The sequence below is a fragment of the Danio rerio genome, chromosome 15, assembly GCF_052040795.2.
Source record: "Danio rerio strain M-AB ecotype USA chromosome 15, GRCz13ab, whole genome shotgun sequence".
Taxonomy (NCBI): domain Eukaryota; kingdom Metazoa; phylum Chordata; class Actinopteri; order Cypriniformes; family Danionidae; genus Danio; species Danio rerio.
In genome coordinates, this window is record NC_141035.1 from 28,381 (window position 1) to 48,047 (window position 19,667).

Here is a 19,667-nt window from a genome sequence, read left to right on the forward strand (position 1 = left end):
CAAGCAGATGGAATGTCTTCTTAAATGAGATCAAGGGTGAAGAGCCCAACTAAACCAGCCCCTCACTCCATTACGGTGACACAAAAAACACCTTAATTTCTGTTGGATCTCAATGAGAATAGTATGGAAGTCAAATCAGTCAGTAATAAGTGTGTGTCTGCTGTTGTTTGTGGAGTTGTTTAATGATCCTCTGCTGAGACTGAAGCTGTTTTATTTTATTTGGTTTTATTTAATGTTGTAACTCAAGTCACTGTTTGCGTTTCTTGTTTATTTTCTTCAGTAATTGTAATTATTAACAGCAGGTGTTCATCAGTGTCTGAATTCACTCATTAGTGTTCATTAAAACTGTCAGGTGAACTATATTAGTTAACTAGTGTATGAAATAGTGAACAAGGACACAAAGTGTGATTTCAAACACAGACTTCAGAACATCGAATCTGAACTCTGTTAGCTCACAGTTTTCTGCAGTTGGTTACTTTCTCGAAAACAAAAATGTTACCCAGAAAGCACTGTTTTTAACAGAATATTACTGTTTTAGTGAAAAAACATTATTTTACCGTAGAATCTGACCGTTTTTTAACAGCAATTTTTTACAGTGTAGGTGTGTGTGCGTGAATGTATATATATGAACAACGTCCTACATCTTAAATTATGAATATATTTTCCTACAAAAGACAAAGCTTCCACATCTTATAATATTATACAGAAAAATGTGAGGGTGCAGAAAGAGAGAAAAAACACAAGATCTGTAAGTTAAATTCAAACTCGCTCCGCTGTGCCCTGCATTGCTTTTTAAAGACGCACTGTCCACTACGCTATTGCTGTGCTCTGAATCAGCTGTGTCCTAATACGTAGTGATTTACGACCAAGGAACTGTACAAAAGCATATAAAACAGTTCAGTGCCAGGCATGCAGTACAGTACAGATGGTCCTACACGCTATTGCCACAATGTACAGTTGCCTAAAATGCCCTGACGCAAATACAGAGCTGCACTGAATGTTTTCTATGGTAAGCACAGACCCGCGGTTTGTCACATTTGATTTGAAAAGGTTTGTTGAATACATTAACAATTATTTTGAGAATATACGTTATATATTTGGTTATGAAAATGACTATGCACTTATAACCCTCTCACAACGAAAAAACTTGTATCTTTGCATCCACATACATAAATATTCTCATCAAAAGAGCACGCAATGCTCAGTAAACTCTCTGAAGCAGAAAAACTCGGGAACATAGCAACTTACTCTATGAACATAATCTGCTCCGGAGCAGCTCATCTTCAGAGAGTAAGTTGCTATGGCTACTTAACATACCCAGAAGTTACCTCCGATTTTGGAACCAAAGCTGAGGTTATCCACCTACTTACTCTCAAACTTACCCGTGTATGTCACATAACCTGCTTTTTGGAACAGCCCCCTGATCTACAGCAGCTGTTCATCAGTGTCTGCATTCAGTCAGAACTGTGCTCATCCACTCTGTCTAGTGCACTGAACTAATCAGCTGATTAAGGGACTAGTGAATGAGGGTGTATGGTGAGATTTCAGACACTCTGATTACTTTCTGGAAAACAAAGGTTAGATCTGATGCAGTATTGTGTGTGTTTTGTACAGAAATGACCTGTTCATGTTTTACAGTGAACTTTCAAATCAAATTTGTAGCATTCAAATGTTGAAAATCCTTTGCTAAATGCTGACTGAATAATAACAAACACTACACTTTTAAACTCCTTAACTGATGTGTAAGGAAGGTTTTATGTATATTATATTAAGGAGTTTAATGTGTATAGCCGTACACCCATGGTGCAAGAACAGAGAAGTTTGAGATCTGAAAAGCGTACACAGCGCCTTAATGTTAAATATCCAGAATCTTAACAAAAAAGGTAGATGTGATGTGATTTAAGATATTTACATTTATTTTAAGATATAGATCAGATTCTTTGTTTTAACCGCAGCCGTTTCTTTTTTCTACATGTACCTCAGTGTGTCTTTTAGCTTTATACCTTTCATTTACAGAGCTCACCATAAATTATTTTAATCTATTTTCTCAGTAAAGTAGAGCCATCTGACCAATCAGAGGAAAGTAGAGCCATCTGACCAATCAGAGGAAAGTAGAGCCATCTGACCAATAAGAGGTAAGTAGACCCATCTGACCAATCCGAGAAAATTGTTTATTTTTGATAAAAGTAATCTTTTAGCATCAATCAGTGCATGTATACTGAGTTCATGATGGCAGTTAGAGATATTAGTTCTGTCATAGTTATTATCTAATTAATCAGGCATTATTCATACACTTCAACAGGAATTGATTTACACAGCACATTTCATATCCAGTTCCACTGAAGTTGCAGGCGCAAACATTTTGCTACAGCTCCTTTCTAAAAGTATTGAATCTGAAAATAAGCTTTGTGATTGAGTAGGATGTGATTCAGTGTTTTCACTAGATCAGACTTTAAGAAATTTGAAAACCACCTCTTACATTCTAAAGTGCATTTCATCAACATGTGGTCACTCTCTCTGTGTATTGTATGACTACATTCATGTAATATGTTACAATCTCCACATTGCTCAGCGAGGGGATGCTATGAGTTCATAGAGTCGAGGCATGTTGCCAAAGCTGCTGAGTTCAGGACTGGGGTCTATACTGTCTGGACCTTTAGGACTACTGAAGCTGAACTTCTGAAGCAGAGACACGATGAACAGAAAGATCTCCATACGAGCCAGAGACTCACCGACACACACACGTTTACCTGTAGAGACAAAATAAAAGACCCTGATCAGTAATGCTGTTTATTTAAAATTTGATAAGTACATTTTAGCCAACTCTGCATGGAGTTCTACTCTTATATTATCAATTGCCCTGGTATACTGTGAATATATTGTTTATATATACGGTGTTTCCCTTTAATGGCAGAGACCTTAACCATGAAAGACTGTCTACAGCTTCACATCCTCAAACTTATTTCTTTTCAGAGGCTTACGTGGCATGATGCATGTTTGTATGCTACATTTCAGTGCTACATGTCAATTGTGAGTCTACTACAAATGAGGAATTAGCATATTTGAGAAGTAAAATGTTGAACATAGTAAGTTAAACTAAAAGAAAAAGGGAAGAATCCAAGAGTCAATGGCCTCTAGTAGCTCACCCTGGCTCTTTTCAGCTGCATACAGAGCAGCAGAAGCTCAGTGTTATTGCTCGAGCCTCCACTCTTAGGGCCAGGAGACACCAAGCCAACACCAAATAACTAAAGTTGACAAAAACCAACTGTGTTGCTGCCTTGCATTGACCACATCTAGTCCCATCTGAATCTAATCTGCATCTAAAAGGCAACACATGATCAAACTAAAGTAATTGCAACAGACTAAAATGTGTGTTTAATCTGTGTCTGTATGAGAGGACTTGTGTCTTCATACCACCAGGGGGAAGTGTAGTCTGTTTTCCTATTTAACAAATAAAATCTGACACATGAGACACGTGCAGACAATGTGTAAACAAAGCACCATTATCACAGAACTCTCACTCACCATGGAGTGTTCTCTAGTGCAAATATGACTGATTCTGCAGTGGCACCTCGGGCACAGTAATGTTCCCCTCTTTTCCTAACCCTTCACCCTAAAGTTTAACACCTTTTTCAGAATAATTGAGAATCTGGCAAGTACTACCAGTTTAGAAAATGTGAGTTCTGTGGACTAAATAAACATGTTTTATGACAGAGTTTAGGAGTTGAGCACAGAGGTCCAGCTGTGCATTCTACATTCAATAAGCCCCAGTTTTAATAAAAGAAATGCAGAAATGCAATCTCTTCTGGACTATGAGGGTCAAATTAACTATTTATTATTCATTAAGGGAGGTGTTTTTTTTTTTTTTTTGTTTTGTTTTTTGTTTTTTTAAAGAGGATTCACAATGCTCTTAGTACTCAATACCACTTAACTGCATTCATATTGGTATTAATATTATTATTATTAGTAGTAGTAGTAGTATTTGTTGATGTTGCAAGGAAGATGACTTTGACTTACTCTGGATTTACATGCAAGATCTTCAAGAATTTACCTTTAGAAAAAGGCATAAAGGCTGGATTCTTCTTAAAGTTGCCATTGGAGTCCAGAAAGTGCTCTGGGTTAAATGTCCAAGGGGTTTCCCAATGTCCCTCATCCCTTAGGACAGAGTGCAGCATGGGAATAATCACTGTGTCCTGGGGAAATACAATCCATTTACAATTACACACAATATCCCGGCCAGCTAGATTTCTACAGTATATTTTGTGCAGTTTCTACAATCTTGTGTTGTTCAAGACAAACTGAGCTGACCCATTCATCATTACCTTGGGGATTTTATAGCCTCTGAAAGTGATGTCTTTCAGGGCATAATGGGGAACGTTCAGTGGTGCAATGTCCAGACAGCGCTGCACTTCATGAATCACAGCATCAGTGAAGGGGAGAGACTTTCTGTCCTCCATTGTAGGAATTCTGTTCTGTCCAATAACGCGATCTATTTCCTTCTGCATTTGCTCTGGATCAGAGAAAACTTTATTAATTTTATTTAGTAATTGTGGAAAAATCCAGACATAAGTGCAGTATGGCAGAGAAGCACACAAGACACTTACAAAGTTATGTTTTAAATGTGTTACTTTTTTCAGTTCTTTCCAGAACATAAGTTTAAAACAAAGAAGCTACGAAATGTTTCAGACTTGTTTAAAATAACATGTTTAAAATATGTTGGAGTCTTCATGTGTGCACCCTGTACAAACAATAAAAAGCAGTGAAATACAGTCACCACAGAACTGACGTGTGTGAGTAGAGCTAGATGAGCTTAACACAACATCAATCATACACCCAACAAATGTTTTGGACCTACCCTGAATGTGAGGGTGCTTGATCAGGAGCATTAGAGCGTATCTTAAAGTTGTGCTGGTGGTCTCTGTACCAGCTGTAAACAGATTTAAAGAGGTGGCAAACATGTTTTCTTTGTGGAATTCTGTATCAGGATTATGTTTCTCCTGTTGTAGAGAACAGAAAAGGAGAAAAGGCATATGTGTATATGGCAATTGACCTGCAGATAGTCTAGAACAATAATTGTGTATTTTTCTTTGCTTTCTATACCTGATTGAGCCTGATAAGAAAGCAGTCAATAAAGTCCTTTGGGTCACTGGAATCCAAATTCTCCTCATGCTCCTTGATAATTGTCATTATAGAGGATTTGAGATCATCAATCTCTCCAAACATGGTATGATGTCTACCTGGTAAGATCTCCATGACTTTAGGGAAGATGTTGTAGAGCTGTCAGGAATGACAAGATAGTTCCGGAGATATCAGTAATAATAACTGCAGTTTGTTATTGTTATAGTACTTTTTCCCATGTGATTTCCTATTCAGGCACTAACCAGACTCAACTGTGCTTAGCTTCAGTGAGGAAGAATGTGAGATTTAAAGAGAGATAGCTGCATGCTGCCTTCTACAGAATACATGATTTAATCCAAAACAAACTGTTGCCGCTTTGTAGACAGTACACCGCTAAGACTGAGTTGATCAGCTCTAGTAAAAGCACAGCAGCGTTGAAAGCTCAGTTAGCTGATCATTTGTTTTGCTTTTAATCTATATAGGTGTGGTGAGGGGGCGGGGCTGAGAGCTGTGGGAATGTAATAAGGCCGGTGGATCAGTGAGAACGAGAAGCACATGTGGCACACACCGACCTCGAGTCCTGAGGAGGAGCTCTAGATTATAAGAGTGGCAACAGAGGGGGATGAGAGAAGTCCAGGCCTGGACACGTTTACATTGTGTTTGTTTTCAGTTCAGCGGCAGTCTCTGTCAGGAGCTGTTTGTCTGTTTTTTTCCCCTTTAAAAAATTCTTTACATGTTTAGTTCTCTACCTTCTTCTTCCCAACGGATAGGAGGCGGTTTGAAACCAATACAATAAGTCTTGTGGAAACTATAACGACCATACTTTAAATATTTCTTTTTTCCAAAACATTCTTCATTCTCAAACCTGCCCCACACTGTCTCAGTGGCTCACCTGTCCCCAAGGGCTGCTTGCAAATCGCATGAGGTTAGAGATGATCTGGAGCAACTGCAAGAAGTTTTTGTCTTCATAATCAAAGCGCTGCCCAAACACCAGGGAGCAGATGACGTTGGACACAGCCCGGCTCATGAAGAATAATGGATCAACTGGTTTGGCTGAAGGAGAAAACTCTTATTATACATCTGTGAGTTCCAGAATCTCCATTTATACCACAACTCTAATACTGAACTCATGGGATGTAAATGCTGAATAATATGATCCCTCACATTTGGTTTCTTCAAAACTCTTGAGCAAGTATCTGCTCTCTTCTTGAATCCACTGCTCCATTCGTTTGCGTCCCATTCCAAAATCCCTCAGTGTGGTGAGCGTGAACCGCCTCAGTTGACGCCAGCGTTCACCATTGCTGATGATCAGACCTACCAACATGTAAAGGCGGTCGAAATCTAGACTCTTCTCCATTATACCGATAATGTCTGTCTTTGACAAGTATACACATTATTCTCACCATAGCCTCTTAGAACTCTGTTGGTAAAAGGAATGGGAGCTCTGGATGCAAAGTCTTCAGCCTGGTCCACCAGAGCCTCTTTCACTGTTTCATAACCCACCAGAACCACCATTCTCTGAGTCCCGATGTGCACCGTCATCACCGGCCCATAGGATTTGCTCCACTGTTTTAGAGAACAGAATTTACAGCAACTTATCAATAAACATTTTCTGAGCTATTCAGACAGTATTTGCTACAATAAAACCAATGACTCACAGAAAACAATGAAATGGTATTATGATGTTCAGATTAACACAACTGCAGTGTAATGTATTGGTAATAATCCTCACAAGACTCAAAGGTTACAATATTATAATAACTTGCCAAAAAGATCTTAATATTTCAAGCATAAAGTTCAGAAATACACATCCCTGCCATCACTCTCACCTTCATAAAGCTCTTAAATGGTGCACTTGTTTCCAGTGTTAGTAAGTTTCCGATCAGTGGCAGTGCCAGTGGCCCCGGGGGCAAAGAAAGTCCGTTCTCCTTTCTCCTCCATCTGATCAACATCAACACAGTCAAGACCAAAACCAGCAGCAGTGAGCTTGAGAGCTCCATTCCTCTTACCGATCAGTTCTGTTTGTCGCTACATCTGTTTTCCCTGTGGCTTTGCAGGTTTTTATAATGAAGCAGGGGCAGAGCAGACAGGGGTGTTTAAGACAGGAATGGGACAGAGGTGAGGAAGTTGATAAGTTTACACATTAACCAGGTGCACCCTAACCTTGATAAACGTACCAACTAGTCCTGACTATTTCTTCCAACCAGCAGTACCATAGTGTGTTTTCACAAAGACCCTAATCAATTTCAAATTATTATCATTGATTTGCATCAGAAGTCTGTTAGTTTTTGCATTAACATGTATATGTAAATGCTGTATATTCAACTCTTGTTCAGGCATTTTCACCACTGCGTAACCTCTCTGAGATTCTGCTGCTGATGTCAACACTGTATCTCAGATGGGTTTATCATGTTGGGTCTCTGTACTCTTTATTTCCAGTTTTGATACTTTACTCTAGATTCCTCAAAAGCTTTTAAACATTTTTATGATGCCAGAAGGTCGCTGGTTCGAGTCGCAGCTGAGCCAGTTAGCTTTGCTGTGTGTGTTTGCATGTTCTCCCCGTGTTGGCGTGGGTTTTCTCCGGGTGCTCCGGTTTTCACCACAGTCCAAACACATGTGCTATAGGCGAATTGATCAACTACACTGGCTGTAGTGTATGTGATTGTATGTGTGTGTGTGTGTGTGTGTGTGTGTGTGTGTGTGTGTGTGTGTGTGTGTGTGTTTGTGTGTGTTTTCCAGTACTGGGTTAAGGGCATCTGCTGTCTAAAACTTATGCCAGAGTAGTTGACAGTTCATTCTACTGTGGCAACCCCTAATAAATCAGGTATAAGCCGAAGGAAAATGAATGAACCAAGCAATGAATAATGCAAGGTTTGGTATAGTTTTGTCTCCCTGTGATTTGCAGCTTTACTAAAAGAGTTTGTGCAAGGTTTACATGGTCTGCATTATCCTCGTGTTTACTCTTGACCCAGTCAGATATCAGACTGACTGTCGGTAATGTAACACTACATTTCAGCTTAATAAGCGTTCACCTCTGTTCTCATTGACACAGACTCACCGTCACACAAACAAAGAATGAATATGAGTGAAAGGGGAGATAAGAGCAATGTTGAGGAGAAGGTGAAGGCAGGTGTTTAAAAGACGGACTGCAGGAATAAAAATGCAGCTTTCACACACAAAACACGACAAAGCAGACCAGAATCTGTGAAGGGAATGAGAGGAAAAACAAACAAAACAGAAGTTATAGGTTTTCAGAAATAAACTCCAATAAAGTCATTTAATACAGTGAAGATTACAATAATGACTTTTTGGTAAAAAACTTTTAGGAGTTTCTATAAACATCTGAAATTGTTAAAAACGGGTTGTGAGATTTGTAAAATAATATTAACAGTAACTGATTGTGTTGCTTTCTTTTCAAACAAAAACATAAAACATACTGTATATTATAATAGACACAATGAAAGATGTCAGCCTCATGTGAGGCTTTCCGGACACAAAATAATATTTAGTATAATGGAAACATGTGCTGAAATAAAGAAACTGTTGTTAAAACACACAAAACAATAATCTTAACTTGCTTTCGAAAAATAATAATTACTCACTTAATGACTAACAGATGAAAAGCAGCTTGAATTTGGACTTTAGTGTAAGTGTTCGTAAGTGTAAATGAGTGCACATCATATCTGCTGACATTACCTGATCTGATGAATCACAGATGAGCTGAGTCAACTTTCACAGAGATTCCAGAGCTGTCCTTCAGCCTGCTCACTGACACACTGCAGATGAACTTTTATACTACTAAACTACAAACAAACACTCGGCCACAAACCTCATGGTATCATAGTATTTGAAGAGTTTAATAAAATGAAAATTCATCTACTCTTCTACGAGGTGTTTCAAGCCTGTTTGAGTTTATTTAATCTGCTCAATAAAAAAAATTTAAAAAAACAAACAGGAACATTCTTTAAAATATCTTCTTTGTGAAAACTCATTAATAGGGTGAATTAAATGTGGGTAGATTTTATTTCCTTTGTGAACTATAACTTTAAAACAAAAGATGAGAAACTATGTAGTTAGATGAGTGGGCCTTCACCAAGTAGGACATTCAACAACTATGTTGATCCTGGTTTTGTTCTGGGTCAGTTTGGGCTGAGTCTCTGCCCTGGTCGTCGTGGTGGTATTAACAAACGTAACAGTAGCTGTTAATTGTTGCTTATTCCTGGGGTCTCATGTATCAATGCTGCGTACGCACAAAAACTTTGCGTACGGCAGGTTTCACGCTCAGAATCACTTACGTTTGGATTTACTAAAGATGAACTGAGCGAGGGAATGTGCGCAGCTTCACGGCAGCTTTCTGGCAGGCGTACGCACATTTTTTGTGCGTGTCTGTTTTATTTCCATTGGCGACTCCTAGAGGCATTTGTGTTAAATTCCTCTCTACAAAGTGTCTGAGCCTTGCAATGGCAGCTGTATGAGATGGGTTCATCTAGTAGGTATGTAAGGTTTCCATACCATACAGTTGACCAGCCAAACATTAAAGCACAATTTGCAGCAGTCGTCTGTTTTCCCAGTGTAATCTGAGCGATCTACCTCACGCACATTGCTATAAAGACACTATCTGAAGATGAATTTGCATGCGTAAATCAAAAACATTTCTATTCAATAAATGTGCAAATAAAATATGATGCACAGACTTATTAATGATTCCTACTACTGTTATAGGTGTTGTTCTTATTGCTCCGCGGCATATTCTCAATGCTTGAGACAGAACTGCTTCAGTTCTTCACAGTTGAGTTTTAGCTGCTGAACTAAAAACCATATTCAATACTTTCCAGTGCGTTAAATATTCTTTAAGGAGAGAAACAACATGCTCCCAGCTCCTGTCAAATCTCATCACATGCAGTCCTTTCTCACTTCTATCTATTATTATCTGAATGTGGACTGAATATTAAAATTCAATTTTACACTCACATATGCCGAGGAATCTGACCACCGACACCTGCTCTATTTTCTGTCCGTAATGTAATTCTTATAATTGGGTTAACTATCTTTACTGATAAACATATAAGTTGAGTTTTAGCAATAGAGAATGGAAACCCCCACTCATCTGCCCAATTCTGTACTACACTAACTGCATTCTGCGTACACCTTTCCACATGTTCTACATCTCTCCCCCTGTTCCATAACGCACCATCATCTGCATATAATGATCTTCCAGTCCCCGACTCTATTTTTGAAAAAAAAAAATCATTAATCATAATATTAAATAAAATCAGGCTACTAACGCTTCCTTGTGGAGTTTCTTTCTCTACCAGATGTATTTGAGAGGATGCAGAACCCACTCTGACTTGTCTTGTTGTTTTGAGCAACAAGTTCTTGATCCATTTATAAATTTCCCTTTAATTTCTCTTTTTCTAATTTAATTAAATGTCCCTCTTTGTCATATGCTTCAACATCAAAAATACACCAACACTTCCTTATTTACTTGGGCCTTTCTAATTTCAGCTTCCGAACAGATCACACAACCCATTGTACTTCAGCGTTTCTGGAAACCACTTTGATATGAGGAGAAGAGGTTTTCCTTCTCAATGACAGGAACCAGTCAGCTCATCACCATACGCTCCATTAATCTACAATTATTTGAAGTTAATGCTATATGCCTATAGTTACAGGGTTTTGCAATTGGTACTATGACACCATGCTTCCATTCAGCTGGTATACCTGACTCCCATACGTATTAAATAGTTTCAGTATGACGCATAATGAATTATCTGACAGATGTTTAATCATTACATAACAAAAAATAAATAAAAATCCTTACCTCCTGCCAATGCTTTAACTCACATAATGTAAATTCAATATCTAATGTACTTCCAGATGGCCCTTTATCTTCCAGCAACTGCAGATTCCTGATCATGAAATGTATTCATCTATTTTTTTCTGATAAATCAGCATTCTGCCCCAGAACTTCTTCTTTTTGGTTTAATGGCAGGTGGCAAACCAGCTTAAGGTGCATTTCCGCCACCTACTGTGTTGGAGTGCAAGACCTCAATGAGCAGAAGAATAACTCTGAATATTCTTTATTATTTATAAAAATAGCAACAAATTAAATCCTGTTAATTAAACCTGCACTCCTCAAAAAGTTAAAAGAAAATCATCGACCTCCTGCTTTTCCTGTACATTTTGAAATGTCTTTAATTGAGATAACATTAATTTCCAAATCTCTTTACTTTTTAATAAGCTGATTCCTCTCTCATCTATATGCTTCACACTTTATTAACACATGCTCAACTGTTTGTTTTTCTGCAATGACTGCAGCACATTTCCCCATCATGTGCAGTAAACTATGTAGATTGGAGTGCCCTATACGGAGCCTAGTCACTATAGTGTCTTTCTTCCTGTTCCCATATACCTTCCTTTCTTTATTTCTGTCCTCACTTTAGATTGGATATTATATAGATGTCTTCCCTTTAATTCTGAATTCCAGTCCTCTTGCCAAAGATTGATAACTGCATTATTTATTTCCATTTTACATGGTGGGACCTCTGTTTCCACCTCCTCTTTCCCCAATGCTGTTTTTGCTGACTGATCAACCTCTTCTTTCCCTTCTATTCCCACAAGGGCAGGAATCCATAAATATTCTACTCTTACTTCCCTGTGATTTATTCCATAAATGTTAAGAGGTCATATAGTACATCCTGTTTTGATGCAGAAGTCCTGTTATTTAGATTGTTTTAAGGCTGCGTGTGACTCAGAACATACCATCACACTTATGCTGGCCCAGAACTATTGGACTGAGACTTTTTAAAGCATAGGTGGCATTCAGGGATTGGCTGGGAGTGGAGAAGAGTTGTGAAATAGGAGCCAATCAGAAAGCAGCAGTAATGGGATTGGCTGCAGCAAGAAAAAGTTAAACAGCCAATTAGAGGCAGTAGTAGGAGGAGCAAGCACGGTAATGGACTGGGTGCCAGACAGAAACACATGATGAGACAAAAATAAACAGTAAGCAGAAAGTACATGACATGTAAAATGCATTGTATAATCTGCTGATTTTAAACATACAGAAAAATAATGGCATACCCTTAAGTAAACAACTTATCAGACAAAAGTCGTGACGGTGTGTTCAATGTTGGGTTCTTATAGGGTGGGTTAAAAGCAGCCCCTAGTTGCCAACTACCCCATATTTTGAGTCCATTTGACTTGTCCCGTACAGGTCCAGCCATGCAATGATGATTTAAACATACAACAGCAGTGCTGATCATGACACTTGAAGATCATATATCTATATAGTGAACACACCGTCTCCAGAAGAGATGGTATTTGCAGTACAGTTGTGTTGTCAACAGAAGTATTCAAAGAAATTCCTTTATACACTCTCAGAAATAAAGGTACAGGGCTGTCACTGGGGCAGTACCTTTTCAAAAAGTAAATATTTGTTCCTAAAGAGTTTATATTGTTAGTTTATGAGGTATATTAGTACCTCAAAGGTACATATCAGTTCCCAAATGCATCTAAAATGTACCTTTGAGGTACTAACATGGACTCTTCAGGTACAAATATGTACCTTTTGAAAATATACTGCCCAGTGACAGCCCTTGTACCTTTATTTCACAGAGTGTAACTGTGGATTAATAATTCAAAGCATATCTACAGTGTTTAGTGTCTGAAGTTCGATTAGCTTAAACAGCAGAGTATAGTGAAGAGAACGATGATAAAATCAGTGCAAACATGATGACAAGAGGATTACTCTGATAGTAAACATTCTCTCACAGTTTTATCTCAATAGTCTTTTAAAATCAGCTGTAATCTCCACATTGCTCAGCGAGGGGATGCGATAAGCTCATAGAATCGAGGCATGTTGGCGAAGCTGCTGAGTTCAGGACTGAGGTCAATTCCATCTGGACCATTAGGACTACTGAAGGTGAACTTCTGAAGCAGAGACACGGTGAACAGAAAGAGTTCCATACGGGCCAGAGACTCCCCCACACAGGAGCGTTTACCTGCAGAGATACAATGTAGAAGAGCAGAGCTAGTGATTTCTTCATGATCACACCAATAACCAGTGGAAATTAGACTCAGTTGATCAAGGAAACATTTTTTTTTCAATTTATTTTTGTCATTATTTGACAGGACACTAGACTGATGGGAGGTGAAGTGGGAGAGAGAGGGAGGTAGGATAAAGAAAGGTCCAAGAGCTGGGATTTAAACTCGAGAAGCCCGGAGCACTGCTGCACCATGCGTCAACCCACTAACCACTGGGCTATTGATTATTTATACCTAAAAGCTATGGTCTGATAATAAAAATGTAGTGAAGACATTCTGCTAGTCATATACTGTTCCGTCATTAATGAATAGCTACCTGTGGACAAGGGTTTACCTGCAGAAAAGGGCATAAAGGCTGGATTCTTCTGAAAGTTGCCATTGGAGTCCAGAAAATGTTCCGGGTTAAACGTCCAAGGGGTTTCCCACTGCCCCTCATCCCTTAAGACAGAGTGCAGCATGGGAATAATCACTGTGTCCTGGCAAAATAGATTTACAATTACACACAATATCCATATGCACACAACAAATAAACTGAGGATTACTGCGGGATATTATTATTTTTTTTCAATAATATATCTCCTCCAACCATGCATTTACTGTTCATTAATAAAACTCAAAGACAGTAAATGTCCATTGTTACCTTGGGGATTTTATAGCCTCTGAAAGTGATGTCTTTCATGGCATAGTGGGGAAGACTTAGAGGCACAATGTCCATATAGCGCTGCACTTCATGAATCACAGCATCAGTGAAGGGAAGAGACTTTCTGTCCTCCATTGTAGGAATTCTGTTCTGTCCAATAACTCGATCTATCTCCCTCTGCATTTGCTCTTAAACAAAAACATTTGCAAAAATAGAATAATTGTAAAGAAAGCAAAGACCCTACATATTGCATTGGATTGCATTGTTGGCTCTATCTACACAAACTAATACATTTGAGCATATTTTCAAGAATATTTTTTGAGATTTTATTGCATAATGAGACCTTTAGCTCACAGGATTCAGGAGGAGTGGTCTGTGGACTGCGCTTGGTTAGTATAAATGTCAGTTTGATAGACCTCCAATAAGCTGTAAATAAGGGTCGGTAGCACCAATCATGAACAAATATGTGACATAACGGGATGCTAGGTTGCAATTTATCCTCAACTAATGCAAGAGTAACTTTCATGAGAACACAACTGTACATTTAAATTGAGTATTTACAGACATTCTTGTCAAGATACTTTATCTGTTTTGTGTCATCGCCCTGCTAGAGGTGTGTTCACTGTACACATTTTCCCTGTTTTTCTGCTCTTAGGATTTCTGGAGACTGGGACCATCTGCTGTTCTGGCAAACACAAGTATGGTTCTCGGACCTACTGTCTCTACAGGAGGAACCTTCTTATTTAGGCAGGCAGTCTCCCTTCACTCTTAAAGGTAGACCTGGTGGTCATAGCAGCTTATTCATTTATTCATTCATTTTCTTGTCGGCTTAGTCCCTTTATTAATCCGGGGTCGCCACAGCGGAATGAACCGCCAACTTATCCAGCAAGTTTTTACGCAGCAGATGCCCTTCCAGCCGCAACCCATCTCTGGAAAACATCCACACACACTTATTCACACACACACTCATACACTACGGACAATTTAGCCTACCCAATTTACCTGTACCACATGTGTTTGGACTGTGGGGGAAATCCATGCGAAGGCAGAGAGAACATGCAAACTCCACACAGAAACGCCAACTGAGCTGAGGTTCGAACCAGCGACCTTCTTGCTGTGAGGCAACAGCACTACCTACTGCGCCACTGCCTCACCCATAGCAGCTCACTGCACTGGTATTCTTCTACAGCAGTTGTAAAGTTTTGTGCAACATTGTTATGGTTAGCCTTATTGTGGGTTAGGGTGACTGACTTAAAATCTTGCAGTTGCTTTTAAAAGTGTCACAGATTCTGAGTTTTGTTTCTTCTCAGGGAGTCATGGCTAAAACTAAAGAGGTCACATTCATTGTACAAATGTACAAATGAGCTAGCGGTTACTAAACCCCTAGCCTCAGCCTTTGCAACTAAAATCTGAATGCAAAATGTGATAGTATGCAATAAGTTTTTTGTGTTACTCTACTCTGTGTAAATATGCCTTTAAAAGGTCTTACCCTGTATTTGGGGGTGTTTGATCAACAGCATCAGGGCATATCTCAGAGTTGTGCTGGTGGTCTCTGTACCAGCTACGAACAGGTTTAAAACTGTCGCCATCAAGTTATCTTTGTGAAATTCTGTGTCAAGCTTGTCTTTTTCCTGTTATAGTGCAAAACAAAGGCAGAACAGAATTGTAGGCTATAGTATGTCTGATCAATAGGTTTAAACATGTGTTATATGCTGCAGAAGATAAGAAAGCACAGCAATAAGACAATTAGATACCTGAGTGAGTCTGATAAGGAAGCAGTCAATAAAATCACTTGGGTCACTGAAGTCTAGTCTCTGTTCATGTTCCTTAACTTTGCTCCTAATGAAGGTCCGGATGTTTTCTACGTCTTTTAAGATGGCGTGATGTCTACTAGAAAAGCGTTCCATTACTTGGGGGAAGATGTTGTAGAGCTGTTGGGAATCAGATCACAGGTAAGGTAAGGACATTTCTGGACCTTTATTTACACTCTAGGCTGGAGCTCTCTTCTGTGACTCTCTTTGTTTAGAGCTCAATCAGGCTTGTCAAATAAGGGAGTGAAAATAACAGTGATGGAGATGTTAGAGAAACACATTTGCCAATTCTCTGTCTATATTGTTTAATACTGAAGGCTAAGGTGTTGAAAGCACACAAACATAGTTACAAACAGTTACACGGTCTCACCTGTCCCCAAGGGCTGCTTAAAAATCGCAGTAGTTTGGAGATGATCTGGAGCAACTGCAGAAAGTTTTTGTCTTCATAATCAAAGCGCTGCCCAAACACCAGAGAGCAGATGACGTTGGACACAGTCCGACTAAAGAAGAATGTTGGATCAACTGGTTTGGCTGAAGAAGAGAAGCCTTAATGTTATTACACATCTCTGACAGCTGTGAGTGCAGAACACAGCTTGAATATGAAACTCATGTAAATGTCATGTACTCTGTTTCCTCACATTTGGTTTCTTCAAAACTCTTGAGCAAGTATCTGCTCTCTTCTTGAATCCACTGCTCCATTCGTTTGCGTCCCATTCCAAAATCCCTCAGTGTGGTGAGCGTGAACCGCCTCAGTTGACGCCAGCGTTCACCATTGCTGATGGCCAGACCTACAAACAAATACTTAAGCTAGGACACATTAAATTGATAGTTTATGTTTTTTAAACAAAGTAAATAAACAAATCCCTCACCGTAGCCCTTCACAATTCTGTTCATAAAGGGAATGGGAGCCCTGGGTGCAAAGTCGTCAGCCTGGTCCACCAGCGCTTCCTTCACTGTTTCGTAACCCACCAGTACCACCATTCTCTGAGGCCCGAGGTGCACCGTCATCACAGACCCATAGGTTTTTCTCCACTGATTAAAAGAACAGACATCATTATCAAACACTAATGAGAAAATAAACTGGTTGGAAAACAATGACATTGATCTCAGAAACACGTTTCATTTGATAAAAAATTATGTGGCAACTCAAAAATATTTGATATTTGAGGATTGCTTAAAAAAATCTCATGTTTAAAAAACAAGCTGCCCTCTGGACCCAAACCACTCACACACCCTGCAGGACATTGCCCCGACTATTGTGCTGGCAACACTTCACTCCGCATGGGCACATTCCCTAACATCTTCAACAGGTCCAGGTTGCACTGCTGCTCAAATAACATCACTTAATATCTCAATGGTTGAACATTACACTCTATTCTCTCTCCTTGGTTTCATCTGCAAATCACTGGAAAACACTATTGTCACATTTCTTGCACAGAATAATCTCCTGGATGCAAATCAATGAGGCTGTAAATGTGGCTGTTCCACTGTGACTGCTCTACTCTTGGTTTCTGAAGGCCTGCAGATTGTCAAAGCAGGTTCTGCATCACCCATTCTGCTCTTGCTGGACCCATCTGCTGCTTTTTAACAGTGAATCATCAGATTTAGGTCCACCCTTTCCTGAATGGGCATCCCTGGAACCCTGTTCTGCTGGTTAGATTCTTACCTCACCAGCAGATCATTCAGAGTTGCCTGAAGATAAGAGGTATCCAAAGCCCACTTCTTCAACCTTTTCATCCAGCTGTGATCATCTACCATTGCCCCATCTAATGCAATAAGAAATTGAACCCTATTTGCAAAGACTTAAGTTGAATTGATATTGCTAAAAAACATTGCTTATGGACAAAGCTGTACGTCTGGTAAAAACCACAAAAAATCAGATGTATGAAGATCTGCATATGCAGGATAACAATTAACCTGGAATTTAGCACACAAACACATGAGCACAACACAAAACATGTTGCATAGTATATAGCCACGTGCTTTTCTCTAAATGATTTTTCTTGACAATTTACAGGTTTCTTGAGGTAAATCCGCCATGTTATATAACATTGTTTACAAGCTGTTTTACTGGTGTCTTTCCACTGCTTAAATGATGATTCAGCATTTAGATGGGCCATTGGCACATGTTTACGTTTGCATCATCATTCCTTATAATGCTCATTCAGGTGTTTGCCTTTATATGACACTGGCTTAATCTCATCCATGCTCTCTATCAAGACCAGATCCTGCCTTCATTAACTGCATGTTAATCAGTATAAACTGTGACTGGTGGGTTTTGTCTCAATCATCATATACCATGACATGCTTGGAATTTGCTGTGTGACTAAAGACTGCTGTTACCACTCAGCAATGAAGACATTTGATGAAAGATGAAATACAGGAATAAAATCAAAGCTGAATTACACAACTGCACAAGACAAACTGCAGGTTAGATTAGTTAGTCAGATTAGTTTTCAGACCCTAGTTAAAAGAGCATTAATGTTAGCTGCCCATAACGTCTGCAGCAGACAGAAACATGTTTACTGCATGACACTTCTCATGTGCTTCTGTTTAAACAAGATGAATCCTGCATTCTCCCTTACCTTCATAAAGCTCTTAAATGGGGCACTTTTGTCCAGTGTTAGTAAGTTTCCGATCAGTGGCAGTGCCAGTGGCCCCGGGGGCAAAGAAAGTCCGTTCTCCTTCCTCCTCCATCTGATCAACATCAACACAGTCAAGACCAAAACCAGCAGCAGTGAGCTTGAGAGCTCCATTCCTCTTACCGATCAGTTCTGTTTGTCTCTGCATCTGTTTGTGTTTTATATGGAGAGCAGAGCAGAGCAGAGCAGAAAGGGGCGGTGTAAGCAGTGGGACAGGGGTGAGGAATGTGGCAAGTTTGTACACATTAACCAGGTGCACCCTAACCTCATTTCTGCTGTCAATACCTTACATATACATGAGTCAAGAGAACTCTAGCAGTTAGCACATTACGACAATACTGAAGGTGGATGTAATCATTTACTCTGCAGGACTTTTCACAATGGATTGATCAAAATGCTGCTAATCTGTTCTCTTCTGATTGCCGAAACTCATCTGTATTGCTAAAACTAAATGTACCTCCTTTTATCAGAAGTAGTGCTGGAATCCTCTTTCCCCCACAGGTTTCCCCCACCCTGATCTAATCAGCATGACTTTAGCCCTCAGACATCTGCATTATCATAGAGGTGAAGGAATGGCTGTATTTCACACCTCATTCAGGCACTTGGGGCTTGTTTGACTCAACCAACAGGAACCTGTATATGAAATAAACACAAACTGAGGTCATCATTTTCACGTTTAATGCCAAATACAGTGTTTATATATATATATATGAACAGTTCAGATCAAAAAACTCTAAACGCCATCTGAACTATTCTTATAAAATCTGCATTGTTATCAGCTCCTGTGTGTAGGTTCACTAATAGCACTTTAAAGGCAAAGTTTAAGTTCTTTCCATGGTCTTTAAAGTGGAATACTGCATCATAAACAAAAGAGGCTGAGAAAAAGGGTTATTTGCGATGGAAATTTCAGGTGGTGATTTTTTCATCTGAATGCTTCATATATGTATTTATACACACACACACACACACACACACACACACACACACACACACACACACACAATACACTATAACTTTGGTTAGGGTCAGCAAATAGTTAAGAGAGTATTAATCCACTGCGTAAAAACGTGCTGGATAAGTTGATGGTTCATTCCGCTGTGGTGACCCCGGAATATTAAAGGGATTAAGCCAACAAGAAAATGAATGAATGATTCTAGTGTACTTACATGCTAACTCAACAATTGGGCCACAACTTACTGTGTGACATTAAAAACCAAACCTCTATGCAGCATTGTAATACCAGTGCTAAACTACAGAAACCGCTCACTTATTTTAAAGAGTACACTTCTGAGCCACATTTTCTAAGTAAAGCCTGACCCATCAGTGTAACATCAGTCATTATATTAAACCTTATAATAACTGTGTAAAGTCAGTTCACAAATGCTTGCTTTATGAATGAATCTACGATGTTTC

At 39.2% G+C, this 19,667-nt stretch overlaps 2 protein-coding genes across 20 annotated transcripts; both read right to left on the reverse strand.

Moving 5' to 3' along the window:
* Positions 1 to 2,150: 2,150 nt before the first annotated feature.
* Positions 2,151 to 11,145, reverse strand: si:zfos-411a11.2. 7 transcript variants are annotated; one of them, XM_087282367.1, is made up of 13 exons: positions 9,021 to 9,147; positions 8,815 to 8,947; positions 8,177 to 8,320; positions 7,128 to 7,167; positions 6,948 to 7,059; positions 6,522 to 6,684; positions 6,283 to 6,432; positions 6,011 to 6,171; positions 5,101 to 5,277; positions 4,856 to 4,997; positions 4,323 to 4,510; positions 4,052 to 4,193; positions 2,151 to 2,750 (listed from the first exon to the last, which is right to left on the reverse strand). In XM_087282367.1, the coding sequence occupies exons 5-13, from the start codon at positions 6,951 to 6,953 to the stop codon at positions 2,569 to 2,571; spliced, it is 1,311 nt and encodes a 436-aa protein (XP_087138493.1). In that variant the 5' UTR covers positions 6,954 to 7,059; positions 7,128 to 7,167; positions 8,177 to 8,320; positions 8,815 to 8,947; positions 9,021 to 9,147; the 3' UTR covers positions 2,151 to 2,568.
* A 36-nt stretch (positions 11,146 to 11,181) lies between these two features.
* On the reverse strand, positions 11,182 to 18,388 carry cyp2y3 (cytochrome P450, family 2, subfamily Y, polypeptide 3). Of its 13 annotated transcripts, none has more exons than XM_087282523.1 (11): positions 18,198 to 18,388; positions 16,482 to 16,644; positions 16,251 to 16,400; positions 15,983 to 16,143; positions 15,556 to 15,732; positions 14,804 to 15,432; positions 14,631 to 14,730; positions 13,802 to 14,438; positions 13,496 to 13,637; positions 13,002 to 13,118; positions 12,133 to 12,514 (listed from the first exon to the last, which is right to left on the reverse strand). In XM_087282523.1, the coding sequence occupies exons 1-6, from the start codon at positions 18,366 to 18,368 to the stop codon at positions 15,277 to 15,279; spliced, it is 978 nt and encodes a 325-aa protein (XP_087138649.1). In that variant the 5' UTR covers positions 18,369 to 18,388; the 3' UTR covers positions 12,133 to 12,514; positions 13,002 to 13,118; positions 13,496 to 13,637; positions 13,802 to 14,438; positions 14,631 to 14,730; positions 14,804 to 15,276.
* Positions 18,389 to 19,667: the final 1,279 nt, after the last annotated feature.

Coding starts and splice junctions, on each gene's coding strand:
- si:zfos-411a11.2 (XM_087282370.1), bottom strand. Junction 6,433..6,521: donor CAGAGTTCTAAGAGGCTATG/GTGAGAATAATG, acceptor ACATGTTGGTAG/GTCTGATCATCAGCAATGGT. Junction 6,172..6,282: donor GAGTTTTGAAGAAACCAAAT/GTGAGGGATCAT, acceptor TTTCTCCTTCAG/CCAAACCAGTTGATCCATTA.
- cyp2y3 (XM_087282515.1), bottom strand. CDS start 18,368: ATGGAGCTCTCAAGCTCACTGCTGCTGGTTTTGGTCTTGACTGTGTTG. Junction 16,645..18,197: donor CATTTAAGAGCTTTATGAAG/GTAAGGGAGAAT, acceptor TCTTTTAATCAG/TGGAGAAAAACCTATGGGTC. Junction 15,433..15,555: donor TCCTTATCAGACTCACTCAG/GTATCTAATTGT, acceptor GCACTATAACAG/GAAAAAGACAAGCTTGACAC.